Source organism: Bos indicus x Bos taurus, chromosome 14 (assembly GCF_003369695.1).
Source record: "Bos indicus x Bos taurus breed Angus x Brahman F1 hybrid chromosome 14, Bos_hybrid_MaternalHap_v2.0, whole genome shotgun sequence".
Taxonomy (NCBI): Eukaryota; Metazoa; Chordata; class Mammalia; order Artiodactyla; family Bovidae; genus Bos; species Bos indicus x Bos taurus.
Window position 1 is genome coordinate 61,327,195 of NC_040089.1, and position 27,673 is coordinate 61,354,867.

The 27,673-nt window shown below is 40.0% G+C and overlaps 1 protein-coding gene across 1 annotated transcript in view; it reads right to left on the reverse strand.

Annotated features, from left to right (window-relative positions):
• Window positions 1-12,902: 12,902 nt before the first annotated feature.
• The window catches only part of DCAF13 (DDB1 and CUL4 associated factor 13), a 29,071-nt gene continuing 14,300 nt past the window's right edge, over window positions 12,903-27,673 (reverse strand). The window contains exons 7-11 of the mRNA XM_027561391.1: window positions 26,745-26,827; window positions 22,114-22,278; window positions 16,876-17,011; window positions 15,440-15,603; window positions 12,903-14,194 (exon numbers count right to left, since the gene is read on the reverse strand). Of these exons, the coding sequence (XP_027417192.1) occupies window positions 14,107-14,194; window positions 15,440-15,603; window positions 16,876-17,011; window positions 22,114-22,278; window positions 26,745-26,827 (636 nt within the window). The 3' untranslated portion in view covers window positions 12,903-14,106. The remainder of the gene's footprint in view (window positions 14,195-15,439; window positions 15,604-16,875; window positions 17,012-22,113; window positions 22,279-26,744; window positions 26,828-27,673) is intronic.

Consider the following 27,673-nt stretch of genomic DNA (forward strand, 5'->3'; position numbering starts at 1 on the left):
TTTTAAATGTATATACCATTAGCACTACTATGAATATTATAATACCAAAAAACTGAACAACACTGGTCAATTAAACATTTTCAAATTCTTTTCTCCAAATAATTAAATTTTTATTTAGTACCTTCTAACAAGTAGGCTGCGGCCATGAAATTAAAATACGCTTACTCCTTGGAAGGAAAGTTATGACCAACCTAGATAGCATATTCAAAAGCAGAGACATTACTTTCCCAACAAAGGTTGGTCTAGTCAAGGCTATGGTTTTTCCTGTGGTCATGTATGGATGTGAGAGTTGGACTGTGAAGAAGGCTGAGCGCCTAAGAATTGATGCTTTTGAACTGTGGTGTTGGAGAAGACTTTTGAGAGTCCCTTGGACTGCAAGGAGATCCAACCAGTCCATTCTGAAGGAGCTCAGCCCTGGGATTTCTTTGGAAGGAATGATGCCGAAGCTGAAACTCCAGTACTTTGGCCACCTCATGCGAAGAGTCGACTCATTGGAAAAGACTCTGATGCTGGGAGGGATTGGGGGCAGGAGGAGAAGGGGACGACAGAGGATGAGATGGCTGGATGGCATCACCGACTCGATGGACGTGAGTCTGAGTGAACTCTGGGAGTTGGTGATGGACAGGGAGGCCTGGCCTGCTGCGATTCATGGGGTTGCAAAGAGTCGGACACGACTGAGCGACTGATCTGAACTGAACTGAACATGGGGCTTTAAGGTCCTGTATAAATCATCAGTGTTCACTGGGTAGCAATCAGTTTTAGATTCATTACTCAAACATCCAAACTGACCATGAATGTTCTCTAAAGGCTTAAGATGCCTGATTTCTTGATTATCCCTTGACCATAACCAGTCCTCAAGTCTCCTTAGTACGTTGATGTCACACTAGTTATAAAAAAATCTCCCTAATCTGTTCCATAATTGTAAAACTGTAGAAGCAAATGAAGGAGAAGGAGGAAATGGGGGAGGTGGAAGAGAGAAAGAAAGGAGGGAGGAGGAAAGAAAGGAAAAGACAGAAAGACTGTTCTATGTTCACATTTTTAAGTGGGTGGCAAGGAAGGGAAATTGTTCTTTTCCCTTTCTTTTTTCTGAAAATAAGATAATGAGTGGAGATTATTTAAAAAAAAAAATACATTCAAGAACAATCTCAGTCCTCTGGCTCTATCAGAGAAAATTGTCCTGCCAGTGACTAAGCGGTAAGAATTAATAACAAGGCATTTGATGCAACCTTTCTTTCCTGATGGGCTACTGTAAATCCTTTGCATTTACTAACATTTCTCTATCTTCTTAAGCAACACTTTCGTATCACCACCATTCTTATTTTCTCTCTTAGTGTTCTATCCTGATAACCTCACTTTTCAAACATCTCTGTGCATTTTAGTCCCAAAGATTTTGACTGGAAAAGTTATTATGGTCAAAATCATGCTCCCGTTTCTAGATTAGTAAAAAGCTCAAATTAAAGGAAATCGCTCATGTCTCTAACCAGTCAGGTTCTCTTAAGAGCTATTCCCTGAGATGTCACTATGGAAACCACGGGTTGTATCAGGAGGTCGTGCCAGTGACTCAGCAGGTGGTGCTTGCCTTCAAGTCAACAGTACCTCGTGCCCTGACAAGGTGCCAGACAAACAGCACACTATGGGTGTTGCATTCTTTAGGTGGTATATACTCTGATGTTCACTGGGCTCAGATGCAACCAGATTTTAGACCAGCCCAAACTCAAGCAGGACAAAAACCGACAAAGAGAAAGACCCAATCAAGAAGGAAAAAGAGTTAAGCAAGCTACCGTTCTACTCAGTTTTGTAAATCACTTAAAAGTTGGCCTCAGTGATGGAAACTGGTTACTCCGGGGAGGCAGTAAGGGGAGGATGTGCTTTCATGTTAGGCTCTTTCCTGCCTGGAGTCTTTTTTTTTTTCTTAATGAATTATAAACTGTTAAACATTTGCAGTTTTGAATTCTGATTAAAAAAAAGAAGAATCTGGGCTTTCCTGGTGAAGAATCTGCCTGCCAATGCAGGAGACACAGGTTCAGTTCCTGATTCTAGAAGATCCCACATGTCTCAGAGCAACTAAGCCTGTGCCACAACTACTGAGCTCATTCTCTAGAGCCAGGGAACCACACCTACTGAAGCCTTCACACCTAGAGGCTGTGCTGCACACCTAGAGGCTGTGCTCCGCAACAAGAGAAGCCACGGCAATGAGAAGCCCAAGCACCACCACCAGGGGCTGGAGAGCAGCCCCAGTTCACCACAACTAGAGAAAAGCCTACGCAGCAACGAAGACCCAGTACAGCCATAGGTAAATAAATAAAATTATATAAAGTAAGGATCTCCATTGGAATTTCTGTAGCAGCTTGGTTAAATATGAAGCAGTCTCTTGACAGTGGCACCATTGACATTTTGGACAAGATAATTCTTCCTCATGGTGATGCTGCTTTACGCATTGTAGGATATTAGCAATTCTCTCTCAGGCTTCTACTCACCAGACGCCAGTGACAATGTTACCAAGCCCAAGCTCCCTCTGCTCGCCACATGACAGGCCAGTAAAGTGGGAGATGAGTTGTTGGAGTAAGGAATAACAACTTTAATCGGAAAATTAGCAGATGGAGAAGATGACACTCTAGTATTTCAAAAAACTGTCTTTGCTCAAGTCTGAATTTCTCAGTTACTTTTATACAGATGAAGGGGAGGAGGAGGGGCCCACTGCCGTTCCAACCAATGGCTGAACAGGACCACTAACCGTTGCTGGTTGACAGTTGCTCCCAACGGTCACTTACTTGGGGGAGAGGCCCACTGTGACACAGACCAATGGTTGAGGGAGACTGCTTCCCTCTGCCCCGGGCACCTGCTACTATTACAACCTTCTACCCCTACCCAGTTGGTTGTAACAGTAAAAAGTGTTTCTGCTGCTGCTGCTGCTGCTAAGTCGCTTCAGTCGTGTCCGACTCTGTGTGACCCCATAGACGGCAGCCCAGCAGGCTCCCTCGTCCCTGGGATTCTCCAGGCAAGAACACTGGAGTGGGTTGCCATCTCCTTCTCCAATGCATGAAAGTGAAAATTGAAAGTGAAGTCGCTCAGTTGTGTCCGACTCTTAGCGACCCCATGGACTTCAGCCCACAAGGCTCCTCTGTCCATGGGATTTTTCAGGCAAGAGTACTGGAGTGGGGTGCCATTGCCTTCTCCCAAAATTGTTTCTAGACATTCTCAAATGTCCCCAGGAAACACAACTGCTCCCAGTTGAGAAGCACAGGACAAGATGTAAAAAGTCTTGCTCCCAGCTGATTGGGAGCTGTGAATCCAGATTCTCCTTTAACATTTTTGAGGAAAAAAAGTAATTTTTGTAGATCTGATAGAGTGCCTGATGAACTATGGACGGAGGTTCGTGACATTGTACAGGAGACAGGGATCAAGACTATCCCCACGGAAAAGAAATGCAAAAAAACAAAATGGCTGTCTGGGGAGGCCTCACAAATAGCTGTGAAAAGAAGAGAAATGAAAAGGAAAGATATAAGCATCTGAATGCAGAGTTCCAAAGAATAGCAAGGAGAGATAAGAAAGCCTTCCTCAGCAATCAGTGCAAAGAAATAGAGGAAAACAACAGAATGGGGAAGACTAGAGATCTCTTCAAGAAAATCAGAGATACCATGGGAACATTTCATACAAAGATGGGCTCAATAAAGGACAGAAATGGTATGGACCTAAGAGAAGCAGAAGATATTAAGAAGAGTGGGCAAGAATACACAGAACTGTACAAAAAAGAGCTTCATGACCCAGATAATCACAATGGTGTGATCACTGACCTAGAGCCGGACATCCTGGAATGTGAAGTCAAGTGGGCCTTAGAAAGCATCACTACGAACAAAGCTAGTGGAGGTGATTAAATTCCAGTGGAGCTACTTCAAATCCTGAAAGATGATGCTGTGAAAGTGCTGCACTCAATATGCCAGCAAATCTGCAAAACTCAGCAGTGGCCACAGGACTGGAATAGGTCCGTTTTCATTCCAATCCCAAAGAAAGGCAATGCCAAAGAATGCTCAAACTACTGCACAATTGCACTCATCTCACATGCTAGTAAAGTAATGCTCAAAATTCTCCAAGCCAGGCTTCAGCAATACGTGGACCGTGAACTTCCAGATGTTCAAGCTGGTTTTAGAAAAGGCAGAGGAACCAGAGATCAAATTGCCAACATCCGCTGGAACATCAAAAAAGCAAGAGAGTTCCAGAAAAACATCTGTTTCTGTTATTGACTATGCCAAAGCCTTTGACTGTGTGGATCACAATAAACTGTGGAAAATTCTAAAAGAGATGGGAATACCAGACCACCTGACCTGCCTCTTGAGAAACCTATTTGCAGGTCAGGAAGCAACAGTTAAAACTGGACATGGAACAACAGACTGGTTCCAAATAGGAAAAGCTATATTGTCACCCTGCTTATTTAACTTATATGCAGAGTACATCATGAGAAACAATGGGCTGGATGAAGCACAAGCTGGAATCAAGATTGCCAGGAGAAATATCAGTAACCTTAGATATGCAGATGACACCACCCTTATGGCAGAAAGTGAAGAGGAACTACAGAGCCTCTTGATGAAAATGAAAGAGGAGACTGAAAAAGTTGGCTTAAAGCTCAACATTCAGAAAACGAAGATCATGGTATCTGGTCCCATCACTTCATGGGAAATAGATGGGGAAACGGTGGAAACTGTCAGACCTTATTTTTCTGGGTTCCAAAATCACTGCAGATGGTGACTGCAGCCATGAAATTAAAAGACGCTTACTCCTTAGAAGGAAAGTTATGACCAACCTAGACAGCATATTAAAAAGCAGAGATATTAGTTTGCCAACAAAGGTCCATCTAGTCAAGGCTATGGTTTTTCCAGTGGTCATGTATGGACATGAGAGTTGGACTGTGAAGAAAGCTGAATGCCAAAGAATTGATGCTTTTGAACTGTGTTGTTGGAAAAGACTCTTGAGAGTCCCTTGGACTGGGAGGAGGTCCAACCAGTCCATCCTAAAGGAGATCAGTCCTGGGTGTTCTTTGGAAGGACTGATGCTGAAGCTGAAACTCCAATACTTTGGCCACCTCATGCGAAGAGTTGACTCATTGGAAAAGACCCTGATGCTGGGAGGGATTGGGGGCAGGAGGAGAAGGGGACGACAGAGGATGAGATGGCTGGATGGCATCACTGACTCGATGGACGTGAGTCTGGGTGAACTCCGGGAGTTGGTGATGGACAGAGAGGCCTGGTGTGCTGCAATTCATGGGGTTGCAAAGAGTTGGACACGACTGAGCGACTGAACTGAACTGAACTGAATTTGTTTCAGTGCCAGAGGAAGAAGACTCATAAATTTTCTCCCTTCCTAGGTACTTGCAATATATGTACCAAGTATAATATATGTATAATATTTATAATAACTGTATACTACTTTAAAAAAAAATGCTTCTCCTGTTCATTTTATCAACATCTCTCTTTCACTTTAAGTTGAGAACTCTATCATCATACTTGACAATAAGCTCTGTGATCATTCACGCTCCATTTTTCCTCTTTACACTCCCCCAAAGTAAAAATGAGAGAGAATGATGGCAAATATGGAAACTCCAAAGTGGTCAAATGGCTTGTTGATAGGACAGAAACTTGCACCAGTAGTTTTCCACTATTGAAGACCCTTGCACATCCAAAAAGAAAAAAAAAATCTGTGGTCCTTTTTTTTTTTTTTTTTTTGCAAAATTTAAGAAAAAATATATTGTGGTTAAAAAGAAATCAAACAGAAGGGAAAACTAGGACTTTGTTTCTTAACTATGTGGCCTGATATAAACACTCTCATCCCCTTTCCCTTAAGAATCATGATGTTGGTGGTTTAGTCACTAAGTCATGGACTGTAACTTGCCAGGCTCCTCTGTCCATGGGATTTTCCAGGTAAGAATACTGGAGTGGGTTGCCATTTCCTTCTCCAGTAGGAATCATGGCTGGGTTCTGTTTCAGTTATAGTGATTACTCTTTCACAGAACAATGACATCAGAAAGGTACTTTTTAAACATCTATTTGGGCTAACTTTAAATATTTGACTCCATTTTTGTACATGGATATATTTTCAATTATTTGAATCAATTATTTCATTCAAATTGAGGTGTGATATGGGTGAAAAGATAGCTTGAATATTTTCGTTAAAATGAATTTAACCAGTTATAATGCATAGTTGTGGAGAATGGCTTCCCACTCCAGGATTCTTGCCTGGAGAATTCCATGGACAGAGGAGCCAAGCGGCTACAGTTTAAGGGGTCAAGAAGAATCAGACACAACTGAGTTACTAACACTGCCACAACGCATAGTTCGGTGGCTTGAATTTAATTAACTTTTTGTTTTATCAAATATATTTTTTGATATTAAAACCATCAAAAAATTGAGCCATATATTTTTTATTCATGCTTGTGAACAATACTTTTTAACATTTTAGGACAAAATATATTTTAGGGCAGCATTCTTCTTAAATAGGGACATTCTGCATTCCCAGGCTTATGGAGGACAAAGGCATTAAGGAAAAAGAGTTAAGTCATGAAAATATATAACTAAAATCATCAGCAAATATTCTACCAGGAACACAAGTCTGGGTTTCTGTCATGACCACAGCACTTACTGAGCACCCACTATGTGCCAAGTGCTAAGTGTTGAGCTTGGCTCCTTTCTCTACACTCATTTCCAATCCCATAACAGTTAATATCACTTAAGGTCAATATTAATTTAATATCACTTAAGTGAATACCACTTAAGAACAATATTTAAATAGCATTTTGCAAATGAATTGCACTTTTACTTAATTTCAGGATAAGTAAAAATATTAAATATGCACTTAGCAATGATCTGATATCTCCTATATAGCAATACAAGTCGATAGTAAATCATGACAACGAAAATGAAAGTGGGTGGCTGTGGCAGCCATGGAAATGTACCACTCGGATTTCCTTCAAGAGGATTGGCAGGGGGGAGCATCGTTTTCTAAGAACTCCAGCTGCAACCCCCTGGATCCACCACCAGGCTTCTGTCAAGCTATACTTTCCTGAGCTGTTTCAGTGACTGAGTATAGCAGGGGTCTTAGCCTGTCCTCTCCGACTCAGGGCTTCTCTGAAGACAACTTTGGCTAAAGGACTCTCCTTTGGCTTGGCTAAAGCCTTCCTAAAGCTGCCTTGCAGTCCGAGGTGCTTCCTACCCAGACCTTCTTTCTGTCTCCTGTCCCATGTGTCAAGTCTTCCATGCAGGTAGAAGGCTCTCACTGCCTACTGCTCCTTCGCCTTCACACACAGTTCCCTCCCATAGATCTCTTGCTTGTTTAACCTTGACTGGCACCTGTTTCTCAGAGAACTTGAACAGAACCAGGTGATACTGGGAGCCATTCAAGAAAATACATAGGCAATAAGATGGAGTTTGGAAGTAGGCTCACTGCCTGGCTGATAAAAACTATCCTGAGTGGCCCAATTGTTGAAGATTTCAGTGGTGATGACCTAGAAAAATATCCTGATAGAAGAAACTACCATTGCAAGTGTGATGAGTCAAGCCATCTGAAAGATATGAGGGGCATAAAGTCTGTAAGAATAGCAGACTCACCAGCTATTAAATTGTATTGGTGCCCTGCAGGGCAATAATGAGGACCATTGACGATTATATGTAAATATGAGAGCCAGAGACCCGAGTCTTTGCTAGCTTCCAAAGAGGCCCTCAGCTTCTGCAGTGAAAGTGTAGACAAAGCAAATAAGCAGACAAAGGATTTGATAATGAGAGTTGTAGAGCCCCTGGGACATTTAAATGCTCCACCAATGTAGGTCTGTTATGCTGAGGACAAGACTCAGGTAGGGAAAAAAAAACAACAGGACCTTGAAATATGGGGTGCTTTAATGATGTCCCAAGGATTTGGGCACTGCAAACCTCCCTGATCCTTTTGAACTGTGGTGTTGGAGAAGACTCTTGAGAGTCCTTTGGACTGCAAGGAGATCAAACCAGTCAATCCTAAAGGAAATCAACTCTGAATATTCATTGGAAGAACTGATGCTGAAGCTGAAACTCCAATACTTTGGCCACCTGATGCAAAGAACTCACTTACTGTAAAAGACCCTGATACTGGGAAAGATTGAAGGCAGGAGAAGGGGACAACAGAGGATGAGATGGTTGGATGGCATCACTGACTCAATGGACATGAGTTTGAGCAAGCTCCGGGAGTTGGTGAAGGATAGGGAAGCCTGGCATGCTGCATTGAATGGGGTTGCAAAGAGTCGGACATGACTGAACGACTGAACTGAACCTCCTTGAATCCCTAGAGGCTGGAGTGGTGGTCCACTCTAGCAGGAGCTAGCACTTCCCCATATGGGAAGATACTGCACAAGCTTCTCCCCTGCCACGCAGCAGGTATGGAGATCTATCCATCTACACTGCATGCTGCCAGCCCAATAACTAGAGTTACATTCCAGCATTTCTTTTCTGGGGATTCCATGACAAAGGAGCTGTGAGAATTAGCTAGTGTACACTGGCAGGAGCAAGGCAAGTGCTGCTGGGATTGGATTCTGAGGATACTTGATTAAGGGGACAGGAACGTAACACTGAAAAAGGAATAATGCATTTATAATAATAAATATGCATTTATAAAAATAAATAATAATGCATTTAACTGAGGGCACTTTCTTTTGTCATGGGATTTAGCAGCCTGGCAAGGATGCAAGAGATGGAGCCAACAGGTTTGACTCTTAGAAGCCTAGAGAAAGTGATCACCGATGTTGAGCAAAGTGGAAACACTTGTGTTGTTTTGGTAGCCTATAAAGGAAGAAACAGAGAGCTGAAGGAACTTGGCATGCTGGATGGATATGTTAGGCTAAAAGATGACCTGATGTACCATGGGAAAGCCTAGAAGACACACCATTCACCAAGGTCAACAGGAATGTGCTGGTGAGAGGAGTACTAAATCACCAAAATGCTCCTCTTCAGGCCAGAACTGGGCTCATTAAAATCTTTGGTGTTGGAACTTCCTTGGTGGTCCAGTGGTTAAGAACCTGCCTGCCAATGCAGGGGACACAGGTTCAGCCCCTAGTCCAGGAAGATTTCACTTGCCATGGGGGAAACTGGGCCTGTGAGCCACAGCTACTGACCTTGCACTCTAGAGCCCATGAGCCACAGCTACTGAGCCCGTGCTCCGCAACAAGAGCAGCCACCGCAGTGAGAAGCCCAAACACTGCAACTAGAGAGTAGTCCCTACCAGCCGCAACTAGAGGAAGTCCACGAGGAGCAATGAGGACCCAGTGCAGCGAAACATAAGTGAAGAAATACAATTTTAAAAATCTATGGTATCCAAACCCTTGCCCTCAAATATTTACCAATAATAGAGGTCAGGGGGTGGTGCTTCACCATTAGAAGCCAGGTGACTATACTGATCAGCAAGGCTGAGGGACAGGCAAAGAGTCTTAATCTGCAGGGAATTGTGAAAACAAAGCATGATGTCCTTTAGGCAAAACAGATGAGCATCCAATGAGGGTACTCCTTGACATCCACAACCAGAAAAGGGCAAGACTGGAGGAGTAGGGTGGAGTAGGGGCCCAGGAGGAGTCACAATAAGAAATGCAATCTCTTGCTGTTGCCAGACCTGAGCTAATTTTCATATCTGGAATCAGAGACTGGAGAGGTGGCTGAGTCCCTCAGAGGAAAGACCTTGCAAAACCACTGCAAGTGTATGCAGCAATGGTTCCTCCAAAGGACCTCTGACCATTTATTCAGGGAACTGTGAGAAAGGGGGAATACTGAGATATTGCAAGGACTATGGGATCCAGAGTTTGATTCCTGAAGACCTAGAGTCATCATTGTCCTGTTAGCATGGCAGCTCGTGAGGGCCACTTAATAAATAGAGATCTATCTAAAATCTGGGTAAGTTATAAGTCTGGGTATACGTTATAAGACTGGGTAAGTTTTAAGTCCATGGACTTACCCAGTTGTCATTTCCTCAGTTCTCAAATTCATAAATGGGAATGATATAGCTGGAGTAAGCACCATATTGAATCTTGTCCTATAGGTAAGAGCTAAGACAGTAAGGAAAAACAAGTAAAAACTTCTGACTCTGCAACCCCATGGACTGCACCATGCCAGGCTTCCCTGTCCTTCACCGTCTCCCAGAGTCCACTCAAACCCATTCTGTTGAGTTGGTGATGACATCCAACCATTTTGTCCTCTGTCACCCCTTCTCCTCCTGCCTTCAGTCTTTCCCAGCATCACGGTCTTTTCTAATGGGTCACCCCTTCACATCAGGTGGCCCAAGTATTAGAGCTTCAGTGTCAGTCCTTCCAATGAATATTCAGGGTTGATTTCCTTTAGGATTGACTGGTTTGATCTCCTTGCAGTCCAAGGGATTCTCAAGAATCTTCTCCAGCACCACAGCTTGAAAGCATCAATTCTTCAGTGCTTGGCCTTCATTATGGTCTATCTTTCACATGTGTACACAACTACTGAAAAAAACCAGAGCTTTGACTGTATGGGTCTTTGTTGGTGAAGGTAGCTGCGTTAGAGACATATAAAGGGGTGGGCCTTGAAAGAGAGTAGTGAGGGAAAAATCTTCCCAATGGGCAGATCTAGGAACAAGCACTTGGTTGTAGTTTTATGTAGAAGTGGACTTAGGGGAGATTCCTGGGCAGTGATCTATGGCTGGCCATTTGGTGAGGGTGTAGAAGAGTAACAGCTTGAATATCAGAGACATGGTTTGAGGTACAAGTATGTGGATGGATGAGGATGTGGGCATAAAGAATAAATGTTTGTATAACCTGTTAATGTCCACAAGAAAGCATCCACCATAGAGGCGGCACAAAAACCACCAAGTAGATAAAATGATTCCATCACTTGACAATGGCCAGCCTAGAAGAGGCACGATGGGCATGTGGATGGAATGGCCTGTGGCAAAGACAGAGGCTCTGAATGAGCCCAACAGATAAACTCCCCCTTACCAAAGCTGATCTAGCTATTGTGTTTCTATCCAATCTGTCAGCAAGAGATGCGACGCCCCCAATATGGCACTATTCCTTTAGGAGAACAACAGGCCACTTGGCGTCAACTTTACTACACTGGATCCTTTTGATTCTAGAAGGGCTAGCAACTCAACTTCACAGGGACATCTGTTTTGATATCCCAGATACCAGGGCTACATGTCTCAGCCAGCACCTCTATTTGGATATTAATGAAATGCCTAATTCTCAGGCATCAATCCCACCCCAATACAATTTTTCTTAATTTTTTATATATTTATTTTTGGCTGTGCTGGGTCTTTATTGCTGCACAAGGGCTTTTCTCTAGTTGCTGAGTGAGGGCTACTCTCTAGCTGCAGTGTGTGGGATTCTTACTGCGGTGGCTTCTCTTGTGGTACACAGGCTCTCTAGGTGTGCAGGCTTCAGGAATTGCAGCTTGTGGGATCCAGAACACAGGCTCAGTAGTTGTGGCACACAGGCTTAGTTGCCTCGTGGCATGTGGGACCTTCCTGGACCAGGGATTGCACCCATATCCTCTGCATTGAGAGATGGATTCTTAACCACTGGACCACCAGAGAAGTCCGCCACCCCCCAATAGTTTTTATCAGGGGATCTATTTCAGTAAAGAAGTGAGAGTGGGCCCAACCACAGTACCCATTGATCGTATCACATAAAGGCAATCCAGAAATATGCCATCTCACAGATCACTGGAGTGGCCTGCTAAAGACACAGCACCAGCTCAGAGGCAACATGCGCAAAGGACAGGGTGCCATCCTTCAGGATGCAGTATATGCAATAACTCACAAGATGAGAGGATACATGTGATGGCTCCAATTACCATCACTTCCAGTGACTCACTGGAGGATCTGGTTACCATTCCTGAAACTGGGCTCTTCAGGGTCAGAAGTACTGGTCACCAAAAGGGGGCACACTCTTAGTAGGGTACACAGCAAAAGTCCTACTGAATTACATGCCATTGTCACCAAAGTACTTTGTACTTATGTCCAGGGACCAACAAGCTAGAAAAGCAGTCATCCTCCTGGCAGAGGTCACTGGCTTTATCAGCAGGAGGTGGTGGGGGTGGGGAATGGGAGAACTTGTGCAGAACACAGGTGACCCATTTTGTGCCTACTGGTATTCCCTTGCTCCACGGCAACTGTAAACAGATATGTGTAACAACCCCAGCCTGATAAGGGTACGATCAACAAAGGTTAGACCCCTCGGGAATGAAGGTTTGGGTCACAAGATTAGGTAAGTCACCAAAATCTGCTAAAGTAATACCTGTGGATGAGAAGTATTTAAAATGGATGATGGAAGACAAGGTGAATACCAGTCATTGCCCTTCAGTGACAGGGAACATTGATGATCCTCTTCAATTCCTCATTACGTACATGGAAGTCATGGAGTTGCTGCCCAATCCTGCAAGAAGTGGGTCTGTGTGGTGCAAGAGGTACAGCTACAGAAATGTTGTTTGCAATTCCTTTGAGAGAACTGGTTGCAGGAAGCACAGCTAACTGAGTCCCAGCTGAGGAGTCCTCGCTGCCACCCCTCTGGACTCACCACTGCATTTGCTGCATGGCCAGGCTCCCCTGGGGCTGCTCCCTGCCACTGGCTGGGCCCAGAGAGGGCAGCAGCACTGAACCAGTCTCACACAATGTGGGACTCGTCTGACAAGCAATTTGCGCTCAAGAACACCCCAACAACCTGGTCCAACCTTTGTAGTCTGAGGCTCCACGTCAGGGAAGGGTCCTCCTGCCTTCCTGCTCTCCTGCCCCAGAGGTCAAGCCTACAGTACAGATGGAAGTCTCTACCTGCCTCTTCCCGCTTCTCCTCTTTATCCTTCAAAGACAGTCCCCTCCAGGAAATCTCTCACATGTCTTCCATAGGCACCTGCTTCTTGATGGATTCAAATTGACACAGAAGCTCATGTTTATGGATCAGTATATTTTCTTTGAAACCACACCCAAACAGCAGTGGAAGATGTACAAGAGAACTTGGTTCACCTTATAAATCAAGCATTTTGAGTCCTACAATACTTCCAAAGGATTAAAAGATAGATGGTTGATGTCTTTATCAGCTTTGAGAAAAACATGATGAAATATAAACACGAAGAAAGCATAAAAAATAATAGAATGTACACACAGCTGAAGAAAGAAACCTTATCAAGAGTTAAAATCTCCCGTGTATCCCACCCTGATTGAATCCTGCTCTCACTTTCCAGATTTTGATATTTATCATCACTTCTGTATTTTAAATATTTTTACTACAAGTATTCTTAACATATTTTTTCCTTTGGATTTTTAATTTCTTTTAAACATAATTTACTAAAAATTAGTTTTGTATGTATTTATAATACTAAGCTGATGATGGGTTTTTAAAAAAAAACCCAATCTATGTCACACAGAGCTATTTATGATTACTGAGATTAAAAATAGATGATTTAGCAGAAATGGAACAAAGTTATAATGCTGAGAAAAAGGATATTTTATAATCTTGTTTGTAAGTTAATTATTTATAAAAGTTATATAAATGTAGGCTAATCATCTATACAGTCTCAAAAAGCCCAATGTAAATAAAACACAGAAAATAAGTTCAACTGAGACAAGTTCAGACAAAATTCTTCTATGTGTCATATGGAATCCTAGGAAGAATCACTGCAATAATTATCCAAAGTAACATTAAAGGTAACACAAGAGATGTTTGGTCTTAGATGTAAATTCAAATGTAGAGTGTCTAAAATAACAGGTCAAAGTGAAAGTACATCTGTAATTTCTACCAGCAAAAAATAAGTTTGTAAATTCTATATTCTTCAATGAAGAAAGAAGATCAAGGATAACATGTTGGATAGTCTTATCAACCAGGTCACCTTTAAAGATAAGTTTTCAAGACAGCAAAAATGTGCAACAATTAAGCTTTACACATATAACTAAAACACTGGCTGTTATAAGAGGGGCAGCACTTTTCTTTATAGAGTTCACAAATCAACATGTAACAATCAATCACACGTTAGCCTTGGTAAGAACACCAAACATTGGCTGTTATAAGAGGGGCAGCGCTTTTATCTATACAGTCCACAAATCGACATGTAACAAACAATCACACGTTAGCCTCGGGAAGAACAGCAAACGTTATTTCACAACCGCCACTACGTGCTTTTTCTTCTCTGACACCATCTGCACAGATCCAGGCTTGCTATGTTTGATACGATTCAGTTCCCTAGAAATTAAACAAAATACACAAATTTTAAGTTTATGACAAGTCACTTTAACCAAAGAAAACTTTCTCAGAAAAATTACACGGCATTTTCTTTCACCACAAAACTACCCACTGAAAAAAAGTTTTCACCAGAGTAGGTAAGAAGTAGCTCTGAAGAACAGAATGGCTACCCACTCCAAAATTCTGGCCTGGAGAATTCCATGGACTGTATGGTCCATGGGGTCGCAAACAGTCAGACACGACTGAGCAATTTTCACTTAGAAATCAACTTTTGTTAACTTACTGGCTTCTTCTCTTACTACATCAGTGTCCTTTACTAAGTTTAAAAACCTGCTGCTGCTGCTAAGTCGCTTCAGTTGTGTCTGACTCTGTGCGACCCCATGGACTGCAGCCCACCAGGCTCCCCCGTCCCTGGGATTCTCCAGGCAAAAACACTGGAGTGGGTTGCCATTTCCTTCTCCAATGCATGAAAATGGAAAGTGAAAGTGAAGTTGCTCAGTCGTGTCTGACTCTTAGCGACCCCATGGACTGCAGCCTACCAGGCTCCTCCGTCCATGGGATTTTCCGGGCAACAGTACCTGCTGCAAGTTATTAAAATGTTTAAAACTGACTCAACTCCAACATCTATCCAACATAACAAAATAACAATTTGCATTGCCTAACTAAAAAAAACAACTCTTTCTTAGAATTTCTATAATACATTACATGAATTCAAGGATTGCACAGAGAAGAATATTCTACAGGGGAAATGATGGTGATGGTGGAAACTTTTTCTTCAGAGGCAAAATGCTAGATTCCAAATGCTATGATGAAGCAAGCATATTAGATAAATCCTTTTTTTTTTTTGATAAATTCTTATCTAACAAATATTCTTGCCAGTCTTTAAGCTAGAAAATACACATTACCTCAATTCCAGCTACGTTGGAAATCATTTTTTTACACTATTTACAATAGTTTCTTTAGTGTGAGTAGAGCCTTTTCTAATTTTGATATGTATGTTTTTGACATTGTTTGCCCTTTAAACATATTCCCAAAGATAGGTAATGAAAATTCTCATCATGTTAGATAATCATAGCTTCCCCTTTTATCAGGAAAAAGCCCAGAGGAGTATTCAAAACCACCTCTGATGTATAACAGCACATAAACTATTCCTTTGACGGGCACATTTTTTGTTTGGTTTTGGTGGGATGTGAGGGGACAGCTAGAAAACGGTACTGAGAGAGACACAAATGCTCCAAAACATACTTTCGTCGACGAGCTTCTTTCATGATGCGCTGTTCCTGAATCTGGCTGTAGATAGATTTTGGTAGATGTCGGTGACGAGAGATACGTTTTATATGAGGATGATGTTGAAATTTCTCCTTTAACTTCTGGTTATAATCTGTGGCTGCTCTTTCTCGTGATGTAAGCTGAAAAAAAATACATTTTGATGTTTTCGCGAATGATGTGTCTTTTTGCTTCAGTACAACAGAGTTAGGAAGAAACGTTTCCCCAAAAAACTATCAACATTTATGACATGCAACCAAAATTACTAACGTAACTGTACAGTTACATTAAACTGTACCCATTATAAGGCTATGTTACCGATACCAGCTCTGCTATGTCCTTTTAGTCAGGGCGCCTACAACGTATTGACGGATGGGTGCCACCAAGTGCAAACGAGCAGTGCCTAGGGAGTCAGGTTCTGTGGCCCTCTGAGTTGGCCCACGTAACACAGAAAAAGCACTTGATGAATCACTCAAAATTTTTTCTGTAAAAATTATTGAAACAGAAACAAAAGTGATGACATAATAACCAGCCTTTGTCTAACAGCTGTTAAGGATGGTATGATTTAGAGGAATATTTAATGATGAAGATAAACCTAGGCATAGTGTAGTACTTTAATAATCATTAAACCTAAAATAAATTTATCTTTAATTACTTATTTTCGTATCTTGCTTTTCCTTCCAGGGCTAAGTAGAAAATAAACCACACTTAACCTTTCCTTATTAAACTTACTATTTGCTTCAGATATAAACACCCTGTATATTTCTTACAGAAAACATGAGACATTTAGAAAAACATTAAGAACAGAAATCAACCTTAACTCACAACCCAGAGGTTGCTAGTCAACAGTAATATTTGTTATATTTTCATCAAATCTTTCTTAAGTCTGAAGCTGTTAATTTTTTTAAGTGTTTCACTGTGTCTTTGATATTAAAATATTAATACCCCCCAGAGGCTTGGAGCCTTTGATTTGCCTGATTACTATTCCTTTGACAGAATACGTATTCCAAGTTCTAAGCCTCTAGTCCCTACATCTTCTCTCCCTACCTCAAGGAAAATACAAAGAAACAAGAAGGCTCAAATGCGATCAAACATTTGAATTAACAAAGCCCTCTGGGGGAGTTCTCTGGTGGTCCAGTGTTAGGATGTAGCATTTGCACTGCTAGGGGGTCCAGGTTCAACCCCTGGTCGGGGAACTAAGAGCCCACAAGTCATGCAGTGTGGCCAACAGCAAAAACAAAAACAAAGAACTCTGAACGTGCCTTTGACATGAAAAACGTAAACCTCGATACACCCTTGTCTGTTTCCTTTCATCACAACTAAAGCACTTGAAATAAATTCTCTTTATAATATAATGATATTCAATAACACTATAAACAAGTTGCGTGATAATGAAAGAAAATAGGATCTCTTACCACACCCAACTTTTCAGAAGCATTAGCTTTCCATAGACGAATGTTCATTTCATCAGATCCACACATAATGTACTTGCTGTCAGCAGTCCATTTTACACAGATAACATGCTGCATTCTCTTTGTGTGATAGACTTCCCTACAGAAGAGGAACTAAGTTAAAACATTTAGGAATCTGGTACAGATTTTCTTTAACCAACTACCTATCAAGAATCAGGGTAACATTTTTTGAGTCCTAAAAGAGTATAAAAGAGAAATTAAAATACACTTAAATGTATTTTTTTGGAGAAGGAAATGGCAACCCACTCCAGTGTTCTTGCCTGGAGAACCCCAGGGATGGGGGAGCCTGGTGGGCTGCCGTCTATGGGGTCGCACAGAGTCAGACACAACTGAAGTGACTTAGCAGCAAATGTATTTTTATTAAACCATACTGCTAAGATTCTATGCTAAGAGCTGTGGAACATATTAAAAAGTCCTGCCCCCAGAGAAGTTATAATCCAGTAAGAAAAGTAAGTATAAACAAACCAAGCAAAACTAGATATCCAGAAAAGATCACAAAATAACTGTGGGCATATAACACAAATAAAATACACTGAAGCTGGAATAACTATAAGATCAACCACCACACTTCTTTGGGTTTCATTTCACTGGGAAAAAAATTCAACGGCATTCAAAGAACATATCCTGATAAGCTGATCCTAATGTCTGATTTCTGTTTTGGTCAAATTGTTGAAAAAGTGTAATTAATTAAAGTGAGAGTGGATGACTTACATATGTGACAAGAAAGAGAGGGCTACAGAAGTGATGAGTTGAGGTAAGGATCATTTAGTAAATGGAGATGTCAAATATCATACCTATCTGGAAAGGTGTGAAACATGCTAAGTGAATTCACAGAAGATACTATATTAGGAAGTGTTAAGCAAAGCATTAAAAAGCAAGTAAAAGACAAGGTCAGAAAAAATTAAAACATGAGACTCCTGGAAAAGTAAAACTTCCTTATCTGGATTAAGTGATTCAGAATGCAGACTACAAAGGAAACACACTCAGCCAGTTCTGCACAGTAAAAGAAAACTCACGTAGGATGATGAAATCAATAGATTTTGTGTAAAGACATTTCTGAAGTACACTCAGAAAAGTGGTCTATTATGCTATTTCTAACGGATACATTTTGAGCTCTTGAATGAATATGTAGAGAAACCATATGACACAATTCTAAAAGAGAGGATGGTTAGAACGAACATACTATTGAAAGAAAAAGTGGATCAGACAGACTGCTTTTTCTTCTCTCAATGCTCTGCTTCTACAAGACTCAATTCTTACAACCTCTACCTATTTAAGATCCCCATTTCCCCATAGCAATATACTGAATTTAAATATCAGGAAATTCAATTAGGCTTTGGTAACCACTAAAAATAACCTGCATATATTACATCAGTTCATGTACTGATATTAGACCAGACAAATCCAGTGGACAGTTACTTGGCCAACTGAGAATCCTCCTTAATGGTAAACTACAGAGTTTAATATCTAGATATGTTTATGCTTGTACATAGAACAGATACATAAAGTTCATTATAAATTATGCTATTTGTGGAGATAAATAATTTAAAAACTTAAATTCTTTACAACATAGTCAAGCTAAAAGAACTGTTCCATGTGAATGCAACTGAATTTACTTGTTTGCTAAGTAAATACTGAATAAAATCCATAGAAGTTACCTTTGAATATTGATTTAACTGTAGTTTTTGAAAACCTACTCAAAATTTATTTTTTAAAAAAAGATTTATTTTTATTTTTTGGCTGTGGTGAAAATTTACTTTAAAAATATATTTCAGTGACTTTAAGTTCTTTGAAAGGAAAATATTTTTAAAAATACAGATTATTCAAAGCACTGCCTGTATTATTTGATGTTTTTGTAATGATAGGAAACTAGAGCAGACCATGGAAACAAACCAGAAGCAGCTTTCCAGCAGATGACAGTAATGGTCAGAGAGAGTATTGTTTATATGGTTTATAACTAAACCCAACAGGAAGTAACACGTATTAAATTGTGATTACAAAATCTTCAAAAAACATCAGGAGACAATTCCTAGAAATGGGATATAAGAACTCACTTCATACAATTTTGGAATAATCTGAGCTTTTAACTAGACTTGCATTTAATTGCCCATGCTGGTTTTAGAATAATCAGTTTGAACTCAGCGATGGGGCTCTTGGCATCACGGGTGCCTAAACTTCCCATTTCCTGTATTCCTCCTTTGATCCTTATGTCTGCTTATGCATCATGTTAGAATTGTCCTACTCAATACCTCTGGAGGTCCTGGTGTCAAAATGATGGAGGGCCACAATCTCTTGATTTTTTTCCAGAGAAGTGAAAAGAATAGAAACTATCAGCCTTGCCTTGGGCCTAACTGAACAATTACCATTACCAACAAGAGTATCATGAATTACCATTCATGACAAGAGTATCAAGTTAGTTTCAACAGTCACATAGGAACCAACCCCAGAGTCCAGGATCAAAGTCACCAGAACACCCACTCAGTATACTTTTGATTCAAATACCTTTTTAATCATACACATGATGATGATGACGACAGTTATCTATCTGCTAGCAATTCATGATGATATGAAAAAGTTTAGGAATTAATATGGCTTCCTCAAGTCAGAGAAGAGAAAGATACAACTATCACACGAAAAAACACCAAAGAGTTAGACAAGCAGATTGGCTATTACCAAAAAACGTATGGAGCTGTGTGACCCTGAAGAGGCTCTGTGGGCAAGATCTTTTGGTTGTGAACACAAGGCTGGGACAAGGGTGAGGCAAATGAGGTGCCTACAGTGTAAACTCTAAGGAGGCTGTCACTTTCAGGGTGATGCAGATACAGGCTAGGCACCTGCAAGAGTCCTGAGTCAGGAGGATGTGCCTGTGAAAACAAGCATCACTTGCTCAGGAAGATCAGACCCCTTCAACACTGTACACGCTAGGTTAGTTATCATTAAGAGTAATGATCAGAATTCTCATCACTGCACTTAAATGGTGAAATTTATCCACCTGTTATAGTTACACCACCAAACTGAATGCTCTTTCTCTAGCTTTAAGTGAAGGAAGGGTCCCATAAAGACTTTATCAAGCTGGGGAAACAGTTTCACCAGCTCCACGCTACCGTTCTCTAGCACAGATCATCACCTTCCAGCCTCAGCATACAGATTCTCTGGTCTTTCTTTTCCCTGATTCTGCTTAGTTTTCTCCTTTCCTTTTCTATGGCTTCCAATCATTCTGTTATCTTTCACCATGTGCATTTTCTCCAACACTGAATCAAGACAAGGTCATCCAAGCAAGTATACATATAAATGTATATCACACGTCTTGCGTATGTTGGGTGGTTGCTCTCCCAAACTTGCTTCCCTAGTGGCTCAGCAGTAAAGAGTTCACCTGTAATGCAAGAGACGCAGGAGATGTGGGTTTGATTCCTGGGTTGGGAAGATCCCCTGGAGAAGGAAATGGCAACCCACTCCAGTATTCTTGCCTGGGAAATTCCACGGACAGAAAAGCCTGGCGGGCTACAGTCCATGGGGTCGCAAAATAGATGGACATGACATATGTGTATATACGACATATATATGTCACATATCATGACATGACATATGTGTATATATGTATAGTATTTTAGAGAGAATATATGTTCTTTTTAAATTCTAATGTTCCTACTTTTACTGAATCAAAATGGAGGTGGTTGTATCTTCAAGAGTGACACCACCATAATCCTTTATCATTTTTATGGGAAGATATCTTCTAGTTTACTTGGATTTGCCTTGAATACGCATAAAATGCTCTGTAAATCACAGCATACTAATATAAGGGGCTGTATCTTACAGGAGTTAATTTTTAAAGTTGGCAAAAACTCAAATGCAGTCAAAAAGTATTCCTGAAAACCTTTAAATGCCAGTTTACTATAAACTACCTCAATACAATAACACGTGAAATAATATAACACGGTGGTACAAGTATATACACTACACTCAGTAATGTGTGTAGCAGAGGGCCAAGCTGTACGAAACAAAACACCTTAAACACTAGTTACATTCACTGTACACAAACAATGACACACACACACAGCACAGGACAGCTGAGTATTTCGATCTCCCGTCTCCTGGTCATTCCAGAGCATGTGTCTACTAGATGAGGATGGAGGGATACCTGTCCTGACCATTTAAACCGTAATTTTTCTCTTTTTCATTTTTGCCTTAGTGTATGAGAGTTGAATTTAAATAAGCACAAAACAACAAATATAAGGTATTATTAACTGCTCTTAAACTGTATTAGGGGAAACTTTAAGTTCTTCCTTATCAAATTAAAATCTTTTTTCAAGTTTACTCTATCTCATGGCAGTGAAAATACTCTGCATATTATCATGATGGATATATGTCATTATACATTTATCCAAACCCATAGAATGTGTGATCCGAAGAGTGAATTCTAAGGTAAACTATGGATTTGGGGTGATTACGATGGGTCAGTGTAGGTTCATCCTACATTTTGGTGAGGTAACAAAAGTACCACCCTATGTGGAATGTTGACAATGAACAGGCTCTGCATGCGTAGGAGCTGGGAATATATGGGAACTCTACTTTCCTCTCCATTTTATTGTAAACCTAAAATTCCCCTAAAAAAAAAAAGCCTTTATTTTAAAAAATTAGTATAAAACACTCAAAAAGGTTTTGCCCTAAGGCAAAGATTTCACATCAATAAATTATATAAAGCTAAAAAGACTCTGATGCTGGGAGGGACTGAAGGCAGGAGGAGAAGGGGACGAGAGGATGAGATGGCTGGATGGCATCACTGACTCAATGGACATGAGTCTGAGTAAACTCCGGGAGTTGGTGATGGACAGGGAGGCCTGGCATGCTGCAATTCATGGGGTCGCTAAGAGTTGGACACGACTGAGCGACTGAACTGAACTGACTATCCTGTTCAATGAAGAATCTGCCCTGTAGGCCGATGTTTTTGCTCACAGATGCAGAAGGTGGCAGCCCACATCACAACACCTGAGTGTGAGTCCCATCATATACACAAAACCAGCGTGTGTTAAGTCACTCAGTCATGTCAGACTCTTTGCGACCCCATGTACTGGAGTCCACTGGCTTCTCTGTCCACCAAATAACCTTTAGAAAAAGATACATGATGATCTAGGCAGGGAAAAAAAGTCAAACAGAAACAAATGTTTACTGGTAGTAACATACCTGCTTCTACTTTTGTCCACAGGAAAGATTCGAATAGATTTATCAAAACTAGCTGACACAAACTCTCTCCCAGTGGGAGAGTAATCCACATCAAGCACCGCAGATACATGATCCATATGCACCATTACAGGAGTGTCCAGGGCTCGCATATCGAAAGTATACAAGCTGTAAAAGAGTTTTTAATTATTTGATACAAGTTTCTATTAAAAAATGCACATGCAGTATTAAGAGACATTACTGAACTTAAGAGGGCTAGCTAATAAATAAAGCACATCTAAATACATAGCTCAATTCTTCACATGGCAGATAAGGGATAGGGAAAAATATCAACAGTTTTATTATTCCTTAAGATTATATACTTACACACTTTAATCCTTACAAACAGAAATCTCATTGTAGAAAATGTGCAAACACCAAGACCATGAAGAGTACAAAACTTGCATTTAATTTCACTACCCAGAGAAAGTCAGCACAGTGTAAATGTTTCTTTTAACCATGCTATTTAATTATATGCCTCTTAATACAATTAAGATATTACTGTATAAAGCTCTATATTGATATTTCATGTAGCATATTATGAGCATTTATTAATATCTGAACATATTTTAATGTTTTCATATGTAAATGAGTTAAAATAATTAATAATCTGTTTAAATTTATATTTAAATCTATTTGTTAGTAAAGTTTCCCATGTTTTATTTTAACTTTTGATATTTAATGGGACAGATTCCTACAATTAGAATTATTAAGTTCAAAGGCATAAGCATTTTTAAGGTTTTTGAGTTGATAAATCACTTCCAATGAAATCACACTAATTTTTACTCTATCAGTGATACATGAGAGCAAGCACAGCTTTTCAAAGGGTGTACTAAAATTAGAAAACTATACTTCATGCACAATTGGCAAGAACAATGACTTCGTGATTTTCGAGGTTTAAAATTTTTTAATTGACAGCTAGAAGAACAGTGCTTAAAATGAACCAACATAAATGATGGAGAGTAGTAATACAGAATTACTGTAACCAAGTTCCTAACATCAAAATACTTACAGATGCAAATATTAGCAAGGGGAAAAGTTTAAGGAGAAACAAGATATCCACAAAATTTTAAACTATCTCCCCACAGATATGTATTAATTACAGAAGAAAATAGTAACTTTAGTAGGGAAAGCTGGTAGACACCACCTTAACTAAGTGATGAAGGTCAACATTACTAGTAATAAGATGTACCAACGTTATGTATTCCTGGTTTGATGCACCAAGGAGGGGATATCAATTTTGTGGTATTCTTGCCAAAGATGCATAATCTCAATGAAATAATGAGAAAACACCAGTTAACCCAAGTTAAAGGCAGTCTACAATATAACTGACAAGGAAGTCCTTCTCAAAAGTACTAAGGTCATAACAGAAAAGGGAAGACTGAGAAAGTCAGTGAGCAGACATGGTAATCAAATGCAAATACAATGTAGGATCCTGCAACAGTAAAAGAACACTAGTGGAAAGACAGGTGATGGAATAAAGTCTACAGTTTACAATATTGTACCAATGTTAATTTCTTGGTTTTGCTAACTGGACTATGGTGACCTAAGATATTAACATTTGGGGAAATTGTCTTACAGGTACCTTTTTTGTAACTTTTCAGTAAGCCTTTCCAGTGGTCATGTATGGATGTGAGAGTTGGACTGTGAAGAAAGCTGAGTGCCGAAGAATTGATGCTTTTGAATTGTGGTGTTGGAGAAGACTCTTGAGAGTCCCTTGGACTGTAAGGAGATCCAACCAGTCCATTCTGAAGGAGATCAGCCCTGGGTGTTCTTTGGAAGGAATGATGCTAAGGCTGAAACTGCAGTACTTTGGCCACCTCTTTCGAAGAGTTGACTCATCGGAAAAGACTCTGATGCTGGGAGGGATTGGGGGCAGGAGGAGAAGGGGACGACAGAGGATGAGATGGCTGGATGGCATCACCGACTTGATGGACGTGAGTTTGAGTGAACTCCGGGAGATGGTGATGGACAGGGAGGCCTGGCATGCTACAATTCATGGGGTCACAAACAGTCGGACACGACTGAGCAACTGGACTGAACTGAACTGAACTGAAGATTACTTAAAAACAAAAATTCAAAAAAAAACTTCATAAAGATTATTTTCTAATACCATTATTAGAAAAAGTCATGGATGCTAAAGGTAACAATTTTCAAATAACCATGAAATTCTCATCAAGAGATGAGTCATTGCTTTCTTTTATGATCTTCAAACATAACACAGGATTGTCAATCAAGGTCATACTGATCACTGAAGTTAAATTTCTGAGCTGACAACTGCTGTATATTCCCTATCTAGAGCAGTGGTTTTCAACCAGGCTTGTTTTTAGCAAATTTTTGTGTTTTTTTCTTTTCTTTTCTTTTTTAGTAAATTGTTTTAATTTTAAGAACTTATTAGAATTCCAAGCAAATCAACCCATCTAGATGCAAAATGTTTTTGTAAATAAAGTTTCAAGTCACAGTATTCTTCAGGAACAACACAGTTCAACCCTATTACCTGATGAAATTATGGTATAGACTAGTTTACATGCCTTGTCTAAATTCTTACAATAGTTACTGGTTGGGTCTACACTTGAACTTGGATTTCTAAATCACAACAGGATTATTTAAAGGGCAATAAAAGAAATAAAATGTTAAAAGATATTTTACACAGCAAAATCACATTCAAGTAAGAGCAATTACGGTACTCTAACAGTCACTTCTTACAAGTGATGTACTCTTTGTTTCAGCTTCCATATATAATTATTTCCAAGGCAAAAATTGAGAAATTCTAAAGATACTCTGAAAAAAAGATTATTTTCCCCAAATAACTAATTACAGCAAACTTTAGAAATGTTAGTAAGATTGGTCAGCAGGACTTTTTTTTATTGCTTTTAACTGGAACAAGGGCATTTAATTTCAAATACTAATAAAGGCTAAAAGAACTTCAATTAAGTGGTTTGAGTTGATGAGAGCTTCGTTTTAGTACAGAAAAGTCATAATTGGTGCTTTTAGTTTAATACCACTAAAGCATCATGTAATAAATCCTATTTCTGAGCTCATTTATGCTTTCTTAACTAACAGTAGTGGAAAGAACAAAGAATTTAAATACAGAAGATCTAAAGTTCAATCCAATGACAAATTTCCACCTTCCGCAAAAAAACACGTATTAAGAATCCATCATATACACAGCACTACAATAAATGCTTGGATAAAAAAATATGAATAAGATATTCTTTCCTCATTAGGAGATTAAACTCCCTGCATCAATACCCTCATCTATAAGAAGGGGATAACATACATGTCTTATTCACCTTATGCTGCTGCTGCTGCTGCTAAGTCGCTTCAGTCGTGTCCGACTCTGTGGGACCCCATAGACGGCAGCCCACCAGGCTCTGCCGTCCCTGGGATTCTCCAGGCAAGAATACTGGAGTGGGTTGCCATTTCCTTCTCCAATGCACGAAAGTGAAAAGTGAAAGTGAAGTTGCTCAGTCGTGTCTGACTCTTTGCGACCCCACGGACTGCAGCCTACCAGGCTCCTTGGCCCATGGGATTTTCCAGGCAAGAGTACTGGAGTGGGGTGCCATTGCCTTCTCCATTCACCTTATAGGGATATTGAAAAGATAAAGTGAGCTAATGTCAAATGCTTCAGCAAGTTTTAAAGCAGTATATAAGAAATCACAAAATTCCATCCAGGTCAAGAACATAAGGCTGCTAAGTTACTCCTTTACAAAGAGTCACAAATAAACATATCTGTAAATATTAAGGTAAAGACTGGAACTTCAGGTTTTCCTTTCGTCTTACTGAAGTAACAGTGGTGGCGGGTAGCATGACAACATGAGTAACCACCACCTGCGTCCACATTTTGCAGGCAGACATTTCTAGGTTCTTAAAACATGTATGATTCAGTCATTATTTACTGATATATGGTTAATGTCAGGGATTAGCCAACTTTTTCTGTAAAGGGCCGAATAATCAACATTTTTGGCTTTGTGGGTCATACGGGCTCTGTTCCAACTACTCAACTCAGGCATTATAGCACAAAAGCAGCCATATTCCATACATAAATAAATGTGTCTACGGATGACCTAGAGATTGTCATACTGAGTGACGTGAGTCAGAAAAAGAGAAATGTACTAATGTATAGCTTATGGAAGTCTGCTCACTGTTATGTGGCAGCCTGGATGGGAGGGGAGCTTGGGGGAGAATGGATGCATCAAGATGTATGGCCGAGTCCCTTTGCTGCTCACCTGAAACTATCACAACACTGTCAATCAGCTATGCGCCAATACAAAATAAAAAGTTTAAAAAGTGAAAAATAAATAAATGTGACTATATTGCAATAAAACTTTACAGAGACAGGTAGCAGACAGCACTGAGTCCATAGATCAAAGTTTTATTGTCCCTGATCCATATCATTTTGAAAACTAAGAATACTTTTTAAGAAGCACTTCTCTATTTTGGGAAATCTTTTTTTTTAATTTTAAGCAAAACAAATGGTAATTTTTCTAATGTGTATGAAAGAATACTACCTAGGAAAATATATTTCATTAATAAGACATATACAGTTGAGTCACTTCTGATAGAAATTAAGTTATAAGAAAAGGGAAACTTACTTGTAATCCTCGTTTGCTGCAGTAAAAATGAATGCTTCCATAGGGTTCCAGCAAATTGTATTTGTTCTCATATCTAAGATGACCTGAGAAACATACACTAACCCATTACTATGAAATTAAGTCCCTCTAAAATGAATAAATTCCTACTTCATTTCCTTTTCTTCATTTTTCACTGATTTAAGCAAATACTTCAGTAAACACCTATCATTTGCACAGAATTTGGCTCAGTGCAATAGGAAAAGAAAATCAATAATTAGTTTCCTGAACACACAGGCAGTGCTAAATATTGAAAAATATAAAAATGCTTAATAAATGGTCCCTTGACCTCAAAGAGCTTATAGTGTAGTTGGGAAAATGAGACATATGTAAGAAAAGTTCAACCCCAAAGTAGTAAAGTACAATATATTATTAACAACTGAGAAGGTAGGGTTGAAAGTGGCAGAAACTGCTATTTATTAAACTGGTCCTTTGGTGCAGGGGTGGAATCAAGTAGGAGATGGAGACTGACGTACACGCACTACCATGTGTAAGACAGACAGCTAGTGGGAACGCCTGCTGCACAGAGCAGGGAGCTCAGCTTGGTGCTCTGTGATGACCTGGGTGGGTGGGATGAAAGGAATTCGGACGGAGGTCCAAGACGGAGGGGATGTATGTATACACTCAGCTGATTCACTTGTATAGCAGAAACCATCACAACATTGTAAAGCAACTATACCCCAATAAAAAAGACAAAAACCAAATAAACGAAAAACTAGCACTTCCATGGTAACATTCTGCTAAATGCTTAATGTTTTATTCTTACCACTGGGCTGTGAGGCAGTTATTAATATCACCATTTCACAGAAGAAACACAGATTAAGTTACCTGCTTAAAGTCTTAACACCAAAGTTCATGCGTGTTATTCCCACCATATGACATGGGTGAGTGAA